This window comes from Ctenopharyngodon idella, chromosome 13, assembly GCF_019924925.1.
Source record: "Ctenopharyngodon idella isolate HZGC_01 chromosome 13, HZGC01, whole genome shotgun sequence".
Classification (NCBI taxonomy): domain Eukaryota; kingdom Metazoa; phylum Chordata; class Actinopteri; order Cypriniformes; family Xenocyprididae; genus Ctenopharyngodon; species Ctenopharyngodon idella.
The window spans coordinates 19057501-19076937 of NC_067232.1; the positions used below are offsets into that span (position 1 = coordinate 19057501).

General features: G+C 37.6%; 1 protein-coding gene across 1 annotated transcript in view; it reads right to left on the bottom strand.

The window, feature by feature from the left end:
• The window catches only part of loxl4 (lysyl oxidase-like 4), a 40584-nt gene that overhangs the window by 11259 nt on the left and 9888 nt on the right, over window positions 1-19437 (bottom strand). Inside the window, exons 5-9 of the mRNA XM_051916960.1 lie at window positions 16062-16100; window positions 15712-15925; window positions 14253-14433; window positions 3575-3729; window positions 1545-1712 (exon numbers count right to left, since the gene is read on the bottom strand). Of these exons, the coding sequence (XP_051772920.1) occupies window positions 1545-1712; window positions 3575-3729; window positions 14253-14433; window positions 15712-15925; window positions 16062-16100 (757 nt within the window). The remainder of the gene's footprint in view (window positions 1-1544; window positions 1713-3574; window positions 3730-14252; window positions 14434-15711; window positions 15926-16061; window positions 16101-19437) is intronic.

Sequence of the window (19437 nt, forward strand, 5' to 3'; positions counted from 1 at the left end):
GCCTTCCCTACCTTTAATTGATCATCAGCAAGCGTGACCACCTCTATGAGCAGAAGTTTTGGCAGTTTGCTGGTCAAGAGCATTCAAATGTGTGTTAACACAATGCCAGGAAAGACATTAGCAATGATCTTAGAGAAGCAATTGTTGCTGCCCATCAATCTGAGAAAGGTTATAAGGCCATTTCCAAACAATTTGAAGTACAGTGAGGAAGATTATTCACAAGTGGAAAACATCCAAGGTTATTATTGCTGAGATATTGCAAAAAACCCAAGAGCTACATCTCAGACTCTACAGAATTCTGTTAGCATGTTAAATGTTAAAAGTTTATGACAGTACAATTAGAAAAAGACTGAACAAGTATGGCATGTTTGGAAGGGTTGCCAGGAGAAAGCCTCTTCTCTCTAAAAAGGACATGGCAGCATCGCTTAGGTTTGCAAATTTGCATCTGAACAAACCACAAGACTTCTGGAACAATGTCCTTTGGACAGACGAGACAAAAGTAGAGATGTTTGGCCATAATGCACAGTGCCATGTTTGGCGAAAACCAAACACAGCATGTCAGCACAAACACCTCATACCAGCTGTCAAGCAGTGGTTCCCCAAGCACACCAGCAAATCTACAACAGAATAGCTGAAAACAGAAAAGAAAATCCAGACCTCAACCCAACTTAAATGTTGTGGTGGGACCTTAAGAGAGCTGTGCATAAACAAATGCATGCAAACCTTAATGAGCCGAAACAACATTGTAAACAACAGTGGACAAAAATTCATCCACAATGATCTGAGAGACTGATAAAGTTATACAAAATACGATTACTTCAAGTTATTGCTGCTAAAGGTGGTTCTACAAGCTACTGAATCATAGGGTGTACTTAGTTTGTCACACATGGCTCCTCCAGTTTGGCTTTATTTTTGTTAAATAAATAATGACACGGTGTAATATGTGTTGTTTTTCATCTGAGGTTATATTTACCTAAATTTAAGACCTTCTAAAGACCGGATGATTTTTATTATGTCCTGATATGTACAGTATACGGAATTTAATTAATGATTTCATCTAATCTTTCATCTAATTTACAGTTTTATAACAATTATTAAAATGTGATTATTTTTTATTTTTAATTAAATGAATGCTGAATTACTATGAAAATAAATAGACTTCATTTTCATAATTTCAATTTTTTTTTTTAAATATTTATTTATGTATTTATTTATTTGTACTTTTTTGGTGATTTGGGGTTGCAATATAACCTTGACATTTCTTTATAAGATTTCATAAAACAGAAATAGAATTAAGGTAAACAGTGTGAAATGAAAGTATAACTGTCTTGATTCCTGTTCTCAACTATTGCTAAACCTGTCCCACCTCTTCATTTTCACAAAACAACTACTGTATAACACTACAATGTTGCCCAGAAATATCCTGCCCCCTAAACATGCACAGAAAGCTCTCAATTGCACACAGACTGAGGCAACCAATGTAAATAAGACAAGAGACATATTCAGAGCGATTACTGGAAACACACAATGTTCAGCAGTCTCACCTGATGGGCACGTGCAGCAAAACCAAAGCCCAGTTGCCTGCACACCACCATGGCTTCATTTATTCCCCAGTTCTCACTGCAAATCGTCCCCCAACGCTTTCTGCCCCCCACCTCCATGAGCACCTCCACACGACCCTCGGCCTGGTCCCTGCCCCCTGCCAACCGCACCTGAAACACAAACACGCACACAGGAGTGAAAACTACACATACAGTGGCCTCAAAGAATATTCAAAAACTTTTCTCAGAACCAACTTCACTTGTCTTAGGTGATGTTTAGTGGATTAAGTGTGTATATTTAAAATAAATGCCATATAATGCATTTAAATGTACATATTCATTAAAAGTTTATCTATTTATCAGTTTGTGCAGTTTGAACCCATGACCTTGACAATGCTAGTGCCATGGTCTACTGTTTGAGCTACAGGAATGAATAACTACCATATAACACATTATATAAAGTAGCAAAGTCTGTGTATTAATTTAAAATACATGTCAGTTAATGTAAAAACATTTAATTGCTTATACTGAAAATAACTGCCATATAATGCATGATATAATGCAAAGACATTTTAAGTGTGCATATTTCAAAATAATGTTTTAAGCCATTATATAATGCAAAGACCGCTTTATATTAGGTGGCCTTAACTACTATGTATTAACATTTAAATTAATCATTTTACACAATGCACTTATTGTGTACATACAAGTTTTTACATTGTACTTATATTTTAAAAAATACCTGCATGTAATTACATCTGTAATTAATTTCAGTAATTACATCTATAATTAAATTTTTGACCCATCCCTTATACATTAACCCACCCTTAAACCTACCCATACCACCAAACCTGTCCCTAACCTTCCCCTTTCCCACCTCAATAGCAGCACAAGTGTTTTGTACGTTTGTATTAACTGCTATGTACAAGTACAAGTACATAGCAGTTAATGCCACCTAATATAAAGTGGGACCAGATATTTTAAGTCTGTAAATAAATGCCATATAATGCATTTTATAATGCAAAGACATTTTAATTATGTATATTTATTTTATAATATAATGAATTATGTTACATAAAGACATTTTTTAAGTGTAGCCTAAAGGGGTACGTCACCGCTAACAAAATGAGCTTTCAATAAAAATTGGCTGCCTATGCAGTAAAAACAAAAAACAGAAAAAAGGCTTCCCTATTTGCCAAATAGGTAGGAAAACTTTAACAACTATAATGCACTGGTCATGTTGCCGTCCAAGGCCACTCCCAACAGTCTGCTATGGATACGCTTACCAGAGTCAAATAACACTAGTAGGAAATACTTCTTAGCAAACTTTTAGCCATAATGGTGGTAACTAAGAATTCAAAGATTAAACGTTTAGTGGGATTGAGTTAGCTTCGTAAAGGATCCAGTGATTTGTAGGCAGTGGCTAATTTAAGGCTGCAAAGAATCATAAATAAGGAGAGAACGATGTGATGGAAAATCTGTAAAACCTTAGTGTTTGAGGTCAACATTTCAAACTGGATGACTACGAACACAGTGTTGAGGAAAAAAAACTGAAAGAAACTGCCATTCTGTCAGTTACGCCCCAACACGCCGAGGCAAAACGCTGTCGCGTACAGGTAAGAAGACTGTTGCCATAGTGTAACATTTTTACCATAATGCTGTTTAAAGAGTAGACAAAGGATGATACAATTTTCAGTGAAAATACAATACCCTTACAATAACTCTTCTGTTAATAACCCTGTTGATCCGACTGTCCGTGGCCAGAGATACAAAAATGCAGAAGAATAATCTGTAGTTTTCACGAAAGCTCTGGAGCTGTAAAAAGTCCTTTTGCTGACAAATAAAATTGAAATTCTCGGTCCAGGTAACACAGAGAATGAGTAAATATTGTTCTACCGACATTGTAACAATACAAAGTGGGTTGAAAATCGACAAAGTTACACTTTAAGTGTCCAAATATTTTGGGGAGCTACTGTGCAGACAGCATGACTGGAGCTATCTGAATTATAGTAACTTGTGATCATTTTGCTCACCGTGGTTTCCAAGCCTGTCTTAGGAACATAGCACTTGACAGAAGCATCCTGGCTATGTTTGAATGTCCAGGGAGGGACTTCCTGGAAGTAACAATCCAAAATGGAGCGTTCTGTGCCAGTGCACTGCACAGAGTTCATGTGGATTGGCCCCGTCCCTGTAGAACAAACAAACAGTGTATGTCACTAGGGGATCAGAAGCTAAAAGACTCAAGTATAAAACAAAATAACAAACACCAGGCCTGTTTGAGTTCTTTCTGTCATAGAGAACTTTCTAACCAACCCTTTACAAAAACTGCCTTAAAAAAATGTTACTGACCAACTGCTGCCATTTGTCACTTTCTCAAACTAACCTTTGATCTTTACTGATGTAAATCTATGGAGGATCATTACTGACTAATTGAACAATTTATTGTTATAAAAATGGCAGATAAAATAAGCTTTGCATTGTAACGATTTTCCAGCCCATGTAATTAATTTTTACAGAAAATCATGTTGTAAATTGATTAATTCTAATAGGAAGTGTTGGGGGTAATGCATTACAAGTAACGTGAGTTATGTAATCAGATTACTTTTTTCAAGCAACTAGTAAAGTAACACATTACTTTTAAATGTAATGTACACCTCTCCTGTCCCCATGTTGAGAGAAATCGGGAGCAAGTGCAGAGGTGTTGTGTGCACAGTGTAAACATGAAGATTATTACAGTTCAAGGCTAAATGTGAGCATGCATTTATTAATCTCACAAAAACAGATTCAGTATTTCTCAAAATGAATAAACAGTGAAATGCAAACTTATGTAAGCCTGCAATAATTAAATGTTATGTTACACAAATATACTTTATGAATTTAATCTCACTTTATTAACCAATGTCTTTATTGCTGACCTTTGATGTGTCCTATTCTTCTGCAATCCAGGGGTGTGTTTCCCAAAAGCATCGTTAGCCAACTAACATCGCAAGTTCTGTCGTTACTAACATAGTTCAACGATTTGGTGTTTCCCAAAACCATCACAGTTCAAACGAACATTCGCAAACTGCATCGCAAACTTGATTGGTTTGAACGACAGCTCCCAAGCTGTGGTTAGAAGCATAGTTTCTTGTTTTTATGACATGGACTTAATAAATCGTTATCTTGAGCAAAATAAGCAAGCTGACATTAAGTACAATGTATATCTTTTATTTTGAATATATACAAATGTCATTTACATATTTTAGTTTGTCAAGAAATTTTAAGTACCATTTTTGAAGAGTGCGCATGTGCGTACGTGCTAAGAACGAGCCTATGATTGAATCTGGAAAAAAAGCAAAATAACTGAGAAAAATGAAAATTAATCCTTAGATGCCATGTCCTCAATTTATAGCAAAACAAAAATCTAGCATTAATTCGATCTCAAATGGATTAATTTAAAGAAGTTATTACTCCAAAAAGTAACTAAGTAATGCAATTAGTTACTTTTTAGGGAGTAACAAAATATTCTAACACATTATTTTTCAAAGTAACTTTTCCCAACACTGCTTATGTGATGTTCTAAATGATGTGTAGTGAAAAAGAAAAATTCCTCATCACACACCAGAGGGCCACACATGAGTCTGATCAGATTCAGAGGTATGCATTTGTTTGTGTGAAATCATTATCATCACATTCTTGAGGTTCTATGGAGATTAAAAGCTTGATAAAAAAGTATCAGATATCACAGTTCATTTCCCTCTTTGTTTACTGTGACGTAAAAACATCGGTCAATTCAGTCTTAGGTGGCCACTAAAACAGAGCCCAATGTGAGCAGTGTGCTAAAACTTCAGATATGAATCTCACAAAGATGTGAAATTCACTACACAGTATAAAAATACCAGAGCAACATTAGTATAAAAGCAATTATATAGTTTTTCCCCATCTCAAAAAATACTTGCTGGGGAAATTCAGGGTAAATGAAGTAGAGAGTTGTATTAACTGGTGTGGAAAACCCGTGATTATGTGCTACTGCGCTGCTCTCGGCTAAGTTTGGTGATCGTACTGATCAAAAAGACAGATTTCTAACAGAGCAATGAAATCATGACCAGCTGTTTAGTTTTGAAGCAAAAATGATAGAGCCCAAAAGCAAACACAGCACCCTATTTGGCCTCGCTTCTGGGAAGCAAATTGCTAGAGATTGGCTAAAATTCTGAGGATTAATATGGAAATGTTCCCTCACAGAGAATATTACATATAATCAAGGATTTAAGCAAAGATTTGAGACTAAAGGTTAAGAGTCATTGAAAAAACCCATTGATCAACTACCGAAAAAAGAGAGAAATGCAAGAGACGTCTAATTATTGTTCATGTAATTTTTCCAGTAGACAGTATGATGACATCATAATTTAATGATCATAATTAAAAACTCAAATGGCTTAATCAAAACTTCCTTTCTGTGTCATGTGCTACTATATAAATATAGATATAGATATAAATAAAAAGTAATATATTGTTACAAAATAAATATACACTACCATTGGTTGGTAAGATTTTTAATGTTTTTAAAATAAGCCTCTTATGCTCACCAAGACTGCATTTATTTGATCAAAAAAAAAAAAAAAAAATAATAATAATAATAATAATAAAAAATAAAATAAATAAAAAAAACAGTAATATTATGAAATATTATTACAATCTAAAATAGCTGTTTTCTATTTCACTATATTTTAGTTTATTCCTGTGATGGCAAAGCTGAGTTTTCAGCATCGTTACTCCAGTGTTAGTGTCACATGATCCTTCAGAAATCATTCTAATATGCTGATATGTTCAATACACATTTATTATTATTATTAGGGGCTAAGCACCGAAGGTGCGTAGGCACCTATTGTAATCATTAGTGTTCTTCTTATTATTATTCTTCCGCCATAGAAGTCTCTGGCAGCCCATAGAACCATATGCGGGAAAGTTGTGAAATTTGGCACAATTATAGAGGTCATTCTGAAATGTGGCCATAGCAAATTTGGAGTCTCTAACTCAATTTCTCTAGCGCCACCACCTGTCCAAATTTTCACTCACGTTTATGCTAATAACTTTTGAATCATAAGGGTTAGAAACAAAATTCTTTTCTCCTCTGATTCCTTGGCAAACACCGATTCGATTGCACCCTATGACTTTGTTTTGCCTCATGATAATTTGTCCGCCATGTTGAATTTTGCGAAAAACCTACTTTTTCGAACTCGTCCTAGACGCTTCGTGCGATTTTCATGAAAATCAAGTCAGATCATCTTCAGACCATGCTGGCAAAAAGTTATTTAAAGCTTTTTAATTAACCCAACCGTTCTTGAATAACACGCAAATTAATTTAACGTAGAGCACCCCAAATTGGACTCAATTATGAAAAATGCCTATTTTTGCTTATAACTTCTGAACGGTTTGTCCAGATATCATAAAAGTGGTCTGGGAATCATGCTGAGTCGAGTGATATCCAATATGGGTCTCGGTATGGGTCATCAGCATGATGCCCTGAAGGAACCTGAGAAGTTTCAAGCCAGCACCACCTAGTGGTAAAATCAAATATTCAAATGCTTATAACTTTGGGTGTGGTTGACTTATTTTCACGGGAGTCATCTCCTTCGACTCCTGAATCCTTGCCGAGTCCAACGATACCAAACATGCTAGGTTTTGACTTATGGGTTTGTGCGAAGTGGTGATTTAGCGCTTAAACTTTTGCGAATATCTTCGAAACCATTACTCTGATCGAGACGAAACCACCGTAGGAAACACGGAACCTTAGCTGGTTAACTAAATGCTACTGCCCAAATTGTCAAAATTTTGAAAGGAAGTGGCAAAAAAAATCAAAAAGTCATCCATGGGTCATTTTTTAGGTTCTCATACATACAAATGTTTAGAACTCCAGAACAAAATGAGATATTTTCACCAAATTTAACACACATATGTATGGGCTCACTCTGAGGACACATAAAAAAGCGGTGGGATTGTGCCTCTTGGTGGCGCTATAATTGAACAAAACATGAAATTGCCATTAACTACAATACTGTATTATGATATAAAATGCTATATTTTATGAATGCATTGGTGTACCATTACGAAACTCAGTATGTGCCATCAGCACCATGCTCTGAAGGTACTCAAAAGGTTTTGAGACAGCGCCTCCTTGTGGTCAAATGTTATAATGAAATTTAAAACAAAATGCTAATAGCTTTATATAAATGTGGCCTATTGTAATGAGACTGGTCTTAATAGATTCCGTTGGTTATGCTGAGCACATTGATGCCAATTTTGCCAAAGTCAGCTAAATTTCCTCTCCACTACTTTGATTTTCTTTAAAATCATACTTTTTCAATATCCTTTCGAATTTTCACCAAAACAAATTGTATTATCTTCAGACCATGCTGGCAAAAAGTTATGGGTTTCGTGTTGATAAACAAAACCGTTTTCATATACTGCAGCCACAGATTAGAAGCTTGATGCCAAAATGACTGTTGAGTCTGTATCTCTGCAATGCTTTGATATATTGGCACCAAACTTTGCGAGTGTCATCATCACCTCACTCTGACCATACTGCATGAATTTGGGCCACCTATTGTTTGAAACTGATAAACCAGTAAATCTTTATTATTGACTGTATTTGTGATTTTTCAGCTCTTTTGCCTAAAACGATTTTAATGGGTCTTTAATTGCTCACTGTTGCAGTTGGTCTGATGCTCACAGCCAATGTTGGCTGGCATGTTGTGCCGCCTTTGTGCTTGGCCCCGTAAATGCTGCTTGCAGCTTTAATTATTATTATTATTGGTGCTGAAAACAGTTGTGCTGCTTAATATTTTTGTAGAAAACAATTTGAAATAAAAATCTTTGAGCATTATAAATGTGTTTACTGTCACTTTTGATGAATTTAAATTTGCCTTGCTGAAAAAAAAAAAAGAATTTCTTAGAAAAACAAATATAAATTTCAGTATAAATATAAAACAGATTATGCACAAAAGGCAAGTAAATAACAGGAAAATAGAAGCAAAGACTAAGTATGGACGATGGAAAGGGAGTGGTTCAGTGACTGACTGCAGTGAATAGTTTCACCAGAGTGTGGTTTACGGAAAATGGACATTTTCTTCTCCCTAAAATAAAACAACATATATATTCCACATTAATGGTGTTTTCATTTCATGGGATGCCTATAATCCCTATTTTAAGAGCAGATTAAATTGCTATATAAGAAATATTTCTCTTAGCCAAGTGCATGTCAGCATCAGTTCAAAGCCAGAGGAAAAACTCAGTGTACTGCATACAAAAATATAGTCTTCACCTTGTGTGTTTTGCCTGTAAAGTGTCGGTCCCTGAAGGTGAATGTCACTTGAAAACTCTTGTCTATTGTGTCTTACTGAGGTAAAACCAGCTGATACAGCATTTAAACAAATCTCAAAACATGCAGTCATTGAGAGACTTCAGGAAAGCTTACTTTCATCTCACTGGGAGGTCAGACTTAGAGAACACCTCAACAGAATGTGTTGCTTCATGCTGCATTGGCCTTAAAAGATCTACATTATCATACAGAGTTCATGCTAACTCCACCATAAAATCATTTTTGAACAAAAAAAATTCACAGACAGAATGTGCTCCACAATAGAGCCACAATGACACCCCATTTTTAAACTTGTTTCCACCTCTAAGCACATTAAAGGGATAGTTTACCCTAAAATGAGAGTGAGTAAATAATGACAGATAATGACTTTCTTTCTTCTTTGGAACATAAAAGATATTTTAAATGTAAATGATGACAGAATTTTCATTTTTGGGTGAACTATCCTTTTATATTATATTAAATGTCTGGAAAATCAGGCAGTGCGATGAACACTGTACCAACAACATTATTCAGGATCATTTCTAAATGAGGTAACCACAGTCTGGTACATGTAGCCCATCTCAACAGATTTCCTATTTTTAAAGCCTGTCCCAAACAGTCCAGCTCTGTTCTGTCATTGAAACGCTAATTTGTGTCTCTCTTCACTTACTATATGTTTTTGTGGCCTCGGCTGCACTGGGAAAATTATACACGACAACTAAATACCTAAAGACCTCAACGCTATGGATGAGCAGAAATCATAAGCTTTGATCTCAAGTAGACCTACAGCCAAATGGGTGAATTCAAAATTTAGCAAGTGGTCACTTTCTAATTTTTTTTTTTTGCCACACCTGCCAATGAAGGGTGATTAAAATATTTATTAACCAACATTAAATTGTAAATTACATTATTTACATATACATTTACATAATTACATATATATTAAAGAAGTCTCTTCTGCTCACAAAGGCTGCATTTATTTAATCAAACACAGTAAAAAACAGTAATATAGTACTATATTATAGTATATTACAATTAATATAAAGTAATATACAAAGTAATATATTATATTACAAAGTAATATATTATATTACAATTTCAAATAACCGTTTTCTACTTAAATATATTCTAAAATGTATTTATTATTATTATTATCATCAATGTTGAAAACTTAACAGTATACTTGCAGACAGTATAAAACGTCTCGGGTTACGACTGTAACCCTGGTTCCCTGAGAACAGGGAACGAGACACTGCGTCCTGAGACACTTTGGGGGAACGCCTCCACGTGACTGGTATCTGAAGCAACTGTAAAACCATGGCAATCCTTTTGGCCGGCGACAGCCTATGGCGTCATACTAGTGCGACCAGAAAGTATATAAGGGGGGCCTACAGAACATGTCATCCACTTCTTCGTCTGAAGGGACTGAACAGTCAGCCCGGAGGCATGGCTATGAGATGCAGTGTCTCGTTCCTTGTTCTCAGGGAACCAGGGCTACAGTCGTAACCCGAGACGTTCCCTTTCGAAAGGGAACTCGCACTGCGTCCTGAGACACTCTGGGGAACGAAATACCCATGCTGCCATGCTGAGGGGAGTGCATGCTGAAAAATGGCTGTGACTAAGCACAATAATGGCAGTTCCAACTAAAATGCCAGAACCACTCCCCCTTTTTCTGATCACACACTAGGCTGTTAGTGACAGTATTCCCTACGGCCACTGCCCGAGCTACACACCTCAATGAAAAAGTGCCTTCGTAAAGTAACGGAAGCACTTGTCAAAGGCTGTTCAAGGGCTTGGAACCGGCATCTTTACTGGGAAGGGGTTCCTTTAAGGGAATATGGCCAGGGGCCGAAAGGAGCCTTGGCCAGTCACTTTTAGGGGGACATAGTGTCAACCCCCAGAGCCAACAGGGAGGCTAACCCGGTCTCTTACCATACTTGCCTCATGAGAGGCAACCAGATGAGAGGGACTGCAGAAGAGGCAGTAATCAGCTCACACCAGACAAAGAGACGGGCATCCTGGGGAGCAGGACTCAGCATAGCACTTTCCAAACCCTTACAAATGAGGGGAGATACTCTGCTTGACCCTGGACCTACAGAGTGCTTCTTTTTCAAAGCACTATTGAGGCTGGGTACCCTACATAGGATCCTAATGAGAGGAGTACCCCAGCTCTATCAAGAGCGGATCTACCGAAGGGGTTCACAAGAATCTTTCAGACCAAACTGAGGAAGCGAGGCTCTCTAGGGCATGATCCTCTCAAACAAGGGAGTACCTACAGCTCTAAAAAGCTAGAATCAGGGAGGTACCTGTGGAGCCTGCAACATGAACTCAATCTGTGTACTCTGGGGAGCAAGGACACTCAAAGTAGCTAGAAATGCTAGGAATGTAGCTCGATCTGGAGGATCACCATCAAGGCAGCCAGAGGAGGGACAACTATTTGGAAACGAGTCTAACAGAGATAGCCACCAGGGGTGTGTAGGCTTGGAATTCTCATTCACATTGCCACACAAGAGATCTACTCAGCATATCACTTTCTACACCCATTAAACAAGGGGAGTACAGAACTCATGCAACCAGACTGTCGAGGAGGCCTCCATATAGGGCCTACTACTCCAGAATACCATGGGCATGGGCTCGGGGCTAATGCTTGAGCTCTAAGGGAGCGTACTCAACACCATCCTGAATATGAGAGAGTACTTAGTCAGCTCGACCTGAGGATCACTGGTGTTGAACACAAAGGGCGCAGAGCTCTGGAAGCGAAGCACTCCTAGAGGACCCTGAACCAGGGCAGTTAATATCATCTTGACCCGAAACAAAGTTCAAGGGTGGAGGCCTGAAGAAATAATGACTCTTGCTCCAAGACAGGTTGCTGTCTGAGCTAAGCTCTGGAGGAGTGGAGGCCTCAACGGGATGAAGTTCCACGGAAGAGGCATAGGACGCTCAACTCCGCAACTTGATGGATACAATCAAGGAGCTTTCACAGGAGAGCCTGCTCTAAAAGGCCACAAGCTAGATAATGCTACTAACCAAAGCTCTAGAGAGTGGAGGCTCCAGCATAGTGATTTTCACTCTCTAAATGAGAGGAAGCCTAACAGCACTCATTCATGACCTTCCTGGAGCTCAGGGGAGCGGAGGTTTCAGCCTAACAACTCTCTAAGCAAGAGGAGGCCGACTCACTCACTACAGGGGAACTGTCAACCAGGAGCTCTGTGAAACGGTGGTTTCAGAATAATGATACTATAAATAAGAGGAAGCCCATACACTCACCACAGGGTGATTGTCAGGGTGGCCTTACGATGGGCCAACACATAGGACATCATCTACCTAGAGCTCAATGCAGCGGTGGCTTCGATGTAGTGACTCTCAGACGAGAGGAAGCCAGCTCACTCACCACAGGGTGGTTGTCAAGGCGGCCCACAGAGGGCTGAGCGCTTGAAGTCATGATCTACCTTAAGCTCGGGGGAGCGGAGGCTTCAGCATAGTGCCTCAAAACTCTCTCAGTGAAAGGAAATCACTTCACTCAGCCTAGGGTGATTTATCAAGGAGGCCTAAAGAGGCCAACAAAGCACGGTCTGCTATGATCTTGCGGGAACCGAGCCACTGGGCACAGAAGCCTGTCCCTCTTCCCTCGAGAAGAGAGACAAATGAGAGTGGAGCTTCCTCAGTGAGAAATGCTCACAGTGAACGTCAACAGCTCCCTCAGGAACTGGGTGTGCATGCTCTAACAAAGAAACCACAAGTCATGTGTGTTTCTGGTCACATAAGTATGACATCATAGGCTGTCGCCAGCCAATAGGATTGCCGTGGTTTTATAGTTGCTTCAGATACCAGTAACATGGAGGCATTTCCCCAAAGTGTCTCAGGATGCAGTGCGAATTCCCTTTCTAAAGGGAACTAGTAGTTTACTGAGATTATACCTCAAAGTGTACTTTCATAAACTAAATAATGTGCTACAAGTACAACTAGAAATTATCAGTATACCTATAAGTTCACTTCTAGTAGTTGCAGTACAACAGAAAAAAAAATAGTTGTAAACTAGTTGTGTTTTCAAAGTTTACTACTGTTACACTTAAAGTATACTTAAAAGTATACTGTTACACACTAAAAAGTGGGACAATTTAGTCCCAAGTAGTATTGAAATAGTACACTTACAAGTATTCAACTAGTACATTGATATTAGTATACTTACTATACAAAGTATGCTTAAAAACTATACCTGAACTTTACTTAAGTATACTTACAATCATTAATAAAATGAACTTGAAGTATACTTATTTTTCATAAGGGTACAGCAAGAAATATTCCATACATTTGAAAAAATAAACCTAAAGTTGTAGCACTTAACAGGTAGGCCTACTTAACTGGTTGTTTTTTATTTAATTTTAAAGTTGCTGTTCCTAAAAAACAAATTATCAGCCAGTAACAGGCAAGTAACACATTATAAAGCCTATTTGTACTTACAGTATTTGGCACTTGGCGAGTGTTAAATTGAAACATTGTTTGGATTATTTTCAGAAGATGAAACCTTATTCAGGTTCATTTCAAGTGTCTGTACTTTCATATGAGTCACTGATGGTGCATTACATCTTATATTTTAAAGTAACAGACCCCTAAAATCATCATTATCCATAAACCAACATTTCATCCTTTCAGTTCTTTGAACGGTGGCACCTGATAAAACATCATTTATGAGTCAAACGTCATTTCAGTTCCTTTCTTTAAAAAAAAACAAAAAAAAAAAAACTGCACAACATTAGTGGCTGTGTTTTTCATCAGTGCGATATCTGGAAGTCTTCAATAAATTGCTACTGTCATGACTTCACTCTGACAAGATGGGATAACTGCTCTGTCAAAGAGAACAGATGTTGCTTGGAATACAGATCAGCATTGAGTTTTGTTTCACTCAGCTAAAGTAAACTCATGCAGTGTGGTTCTGAGGCACAGAAAGTTCAGGGAAAGTTCCTTGGGTTAAAGAATTGTCATTGCTGTACATTCATGCTTTGCACCTGGACAGTGTGATATTGCATAATGTAAGACATCGTAGACCGTTTCCTATTCAGCTGCAGACAGGCGTATCCTACAGATAAGAAGAGCTTTCGAATTAAGCTCAGACTCAGACTACTGTGGAATCATGAGCCAAACTCAGTATAATCATAGCCACGTTTGTATAGTTATGAATCACCTTCTTTCCAAAAACACCATACTGGCAGATTAAAGGAACAGTTCATCCAAAAATGAAAATTCTGTCATTTACAGTACTTACCCTCATTCTGATCCCAGGTGGAACTACATGAGGGCAAGTAAATAATAACAAAAAATGATTTTTTATTTTTGGATTCAACTATTTTTTAAGCTTACACAACTGTAATTCCTACCTTGACCCATGTATGCTCCGGTAAGAGCCTCTTTGGCAGTGCCAAAGCCCAGCTCTCTGCACACCACGCTGGCTGAGATACGGTCCCACAGGTGGTCAACCACAGTTCCCCACTTTCCCTCACGCAGAACCTCGACTCTGCCTTCTCCCAGACGTGGCCCTGACTTCAGGCGCACTGACAGCTATGAGAGGAGAAAAAAAAAGGAAAGGTTACTTTCAGAAAATCATATTTTTCCACCTCAGGCCCAAAGTACCGGGGTTATTATAACCACAATAGACATTTGAGGACCACCAATGGAACTGCCTTCCCAAATCTTCAGATTAGTGGTCAAAAAATAATTTTTTTTTTTTTTTTTCAGTGGCTGATTCTAATAGCCCCAACCATAAATATCTGCTTATAACCCATGACATTTCACCCATGACAAAACATTTTACTGTACACTTCACCTGTACACGTTTTGTTTTTTTTATTTATTATTAATGTTGAAGACAATTGTGCTGCTTCAGATTTTTGTGAAACCTTGATATATTTTTTTCAGGACTCTTTGATGAATAGAAAGTTCAAAATCACAGCATTTATTTTAGATTTTGATCAATTTAATGCATTCTTGCTGAATAAAAGTATTTATTTCTTTTCTTTTTTTTTAAAAATGAACTGACCCCAAACTTTTGAACTGTATTGTATGCCGGTTCTGTTACATTCAAAACATCAGGGTTGAACATAATCAGTTTGTAGATCAGTGCAAAAAGGCCAAAATATATTACATTTAGTACACTTGTGCAGAGGACATTTAAAGCATTTTTAAATGCACACTTTAATTTCAATAATGGCATAATGAGGGTCAAATTAGATTACAGTAATTATTAGTGTTATTTGGTTATTTATTTTTGAGATTTTTTAGTTATTTATTCAGTATAACCCATTAAAATGTAATGATGATGAATGGGGAACTCACAATTTAATAACATATTTCAAATCAGCAACAAAATCTGACATTAAAATAACTGTACAATAAATGTTGTTTCTTTTGCTCAAATAGCGTTAAAAAACATATTTTTAAGAATAGACAAGCCAATGCACATGCAGTCCTAAGCGTGAGTCTCAGGTTTCTATGGGAACCAGAGCTTCTAATGGCAGCTGCAGTGACGCAATGACTTTATCAATAAACAATTGGCTCTTTTACTTAGAAGGCGGGATATTGTGATGTTCCATGCTGTAGTCACAGCCGAAATCTTTGGACAATTGAATACCGTATGAATACTGCTGACATTTCCATCACCAGCTTTGATGTTATCATTGTATGTCACGTTAAAAGTGACGCAAAATGAAAATCCGATTTTGAGCAGCCAGAGCATTCAGACTGAGACGCATCTGTAAAAATCTGAATCGTATTTCAAGCCACCTCCAAATCAAATTTTTGCTGGCAGTCTGAACATAGCCTAAATGTTTCAAGAATTACCTGCACAGGGTGAGGTGCCTGGGGTCTGCCAGAGGAAATACGAGCAAACTGCGGTCCTGGGACACAGCGGGCCACAGCATGGCGACCATTCTTACAGGGGGTGGGGCTTCGAGGGATTGACAGCTGGGCGTGGCACTCCGTCAGGCTAGGCTCTGTACCCAGACAATGTACTTTCTCAACCCAGAATCCCTTCTTCTTGGTCATCTGACTCAATCTAGGAGACATCATAGTTCACAAGAGCAATATAAGGTATTAAGAGTTAAATTAAGAGTAATAGGATGTTCTGATGTAAAGGAATATGCTTTAGTGTGCATGTAGATATTCGGCAAAGAAGCGTAAAGTGAATTCACCTGGTTGTTGAATCCTTGACTTTTTTATCCCATATTTTTCTGTAAATGGAAAAAAAAAATACTTGTTGTAAAAATTTGAAAAAAGATGCTGTTAATAATATCAAAATAATATTAATAATATAAATAATATTTTAAAAATATTACACTGGAAATAAGGCAAAATAAATGAATAGAAAGCCATAAACCACATGAGATTTTGTCATTAGCAGAGAGTTAGAGTAAAAACTCACTATTCCAGGTCATTACCATTTGTGTCTTTATTCAAAATAATTTAAACTAAAGATTCATCTGTTTACATTGCTGTTATAATAATAAAATGTATGGCCCACAGACACAGACATCAAAGCACATATGTTTTAACTTATTCTACCACTAAACTGGCCTTCAAATATGTACATTCTATAAACAGATATTTCCACTGGCATGTTGGTATCCCGGAATTGGCACAGTAAGACTTCCCAAAAAACGAGCTGAGACAAACTTATACTCAATGACAGAATGACAGAGTGAGAGAGTGAGAGAGAGAGAGAGAGAGAGAGAGAGAGAGAGAGGGAGAGGGCGAGATCCACCCATGAACACCTGCCCTCTAATGCACCTGTCATCAGTGACACATTATATAATTACTGTCATCATCCACCGTCTGTCCAACTAAATGTGGTAGTTATTATTAATTAGATTTGGGCTGGTAACCCAAAGGATTTTATTCTGATTTCACTTAATCTGTTTTTCTGACTGCACACACAAGATAGTTTATCAAATGTCTACTTAAATAAGGATTTTCAAAATATGTAAATTCAATGCAGATTTAATAGACTCATTCTCCTGACAGAACTGTCTTAATGAATGAAATTCAAGAGGAAATATCAGTCAACAGAAAAGAAACTGAAGTCAAATGCTGTGTGGAATCTCCAGTTTAATGACCTCATAAAATATTCTAGATGTTTCTACCATATGACACTCTGTAGCAGAGTAACATTCTAGTAACTCGTCTAAAGCTACAGAACTCCAGCTTAATGATCATTTACAGTTGGAATTCAAATAAATAAATACATTTTATATATTTAGTTGTCCTTTTATACATCAAATGCACTGCTCTGAACAGAAGAGATACATTAGACAATAACTATATACACAACACACACAAACACATTATTGTTTATTTTTATTTATTTATTTTTCATTTGTTCTTACAGTTGCTGCCACTGAAATACCCACCTGCTCATGTAATTAGTCCAAGAGTTCCACCCTTGGTTTACTGCTGAACCAAGAAAACTTAATGATAGAGAGAGCTGGTCTGTTTGGAGACAACAATCATGCCACTGTTTTAAGCATTAGTCTATACACATACACACAAAACTCTTTCTGTCTCACTACATCTTAGTAATGCTGTTTAAGCATTTATTTAAGCAAATCTAATATATTGGGAATACATCCTAAATATAGTGCAGCTACAGGATCAATCTCTACATTCCTTGCATAATGCAATACAAGGAGACACATTTTCATGAAAAGGTTTCTTCAACATCAGGCACTTTTAAGTCTCTTGATTGTTATTAAAATCCACTTTTATACTTAGGATGATCAATGGACTGACAATTTGTTTAAAGTAAGTTTAAAGTCTGCAATTAAATGACACTAAGCCAAATATTACAGTACAAACTCCATAAATATAGAAAGTGATTTTTCTTTCTGAACACAGTATGACTGGGGCACTGCTTTATACTGAAATGACAGAATCTGAACTATTAAAATATCTTACTTCATTTCTTGAAATGCTCATCTAAGGGTATTTGAGTCTGAATTGTGGTTTAAGTCTTTCAGTTTCCTCGGTGACACAGAGTGTGTCCTGCTGACACAGCAGCCAAAGGGCGCAGCTATAATTGTAATCTGCCTTTCCCTTACTCGCCAGAAACGTGGAAATCTTCTGAGGGGCCCAACATTTAATTACAGCATCTTCAGCGGAGGATCCAGAAGAAGCAGTGTCAGGGTGGGGTGGCTCATGATCTCTGAGACGCTGAGTGGGAACGTGAGGGATCGCTCTTCAGTACATCTGCCAAGTCTGGTGCTCTTTGGAGACTTAACAAAATGCACGTACTACATGGTGAGGTCAGGTACTGGGCATGCTCACAGACGAGAAAGAGCCAAATGGAGATTCCCTAGGACATAAGCCACGAAAGCCACAGCTAGCTCTATAAGCTCTAATTTAAGTTCAAACAGCAACTTCAAGTTGCTGTTTGTGGCATGTCTTTGAGTCATGCATAAACAACAGCTTGCTTAAGTGTTCCTGTGAGATTAGGATTCTCAGGAAAAAGGGTACAGAGTCTAAAAAGATAACAAACCTGTCAATGGTCTAATCTGATGGGTAAGAAATTCCTTTTTTAGAGCATAAAAAAATTGAAAATTGCTTTATGCTCAAGAACATTTATCAGGACATATTGTTTTGCAACAGCAGACAGACCTTAGAGGAATCATCAGCAGAAAGCTTGCACAACACTTATAACGCCCCAGCACAAACCTAAAAAAGCTTGGAGGCCGCAGACCCATAAGATTAAGGTGGTGCTTTTTATAATGAGCACATAGGACGGACATGCCAGCATGGCCAAAGTCCATTCAGACAATGGGAATGAAATAGTTGTGCCATGAGTGTGGTAAATCAAAAATGCCTCTGAACCACAACAGCATCCTATAAGACTAGCAAAATAAGTCAGCAGTGAAAAGGAAGTGAGAACATGAATGAGAACAACAGGTAGTAACTGTTAGGCTAATTATTTCTAACCAAATTAATAGCCTGCTCAGAGTTAGATGGATTTACTGCTCAGCAAGTTCATGGAATAAAAATGTGCTTGTGCCAAACAATAAGAAGGTTGGCAGGTAGGTAGGAGGGGAAGAAAATAAGTAGGGAGGTAGGCAAATACTGTAGATATGGTGGATAGGTGGAGAAGAAGTTTGGGTAAAATGTTTAGAAGGTAGATGAAAAAGGTAGATACAGTAGCTCACAGAAGTGAGTACACCCCTCACATTTTTGTAAATATTTTATTATATCTTTTCATGTGACAACACTGAAGAAATGACACTTTGCTACAATGTAAAGTATTGAGTGTACAGCTTGTATTACAGTGTAAATTTGCTGTTCCCTCAAAATAACTCAACACACAGCCATTAATGTCTAAACCACTGGCCACAAAAGTGAGTACACCCCTAAGTGAAAATGTCCAAATTGGGCCCAAAGGTCAATAGGGTTTAGGTACCCTCAGCTTCTTTAGCAAGGCAGTGGTCGTCTTGGAGGTGTGTTTGGGGTCATTATCATGTTGGAATACTGCCCTGTGGCCCAGTCTCTGAAGGGAGGGGATCATGCTCTGCTTCAGTATGTCACAGT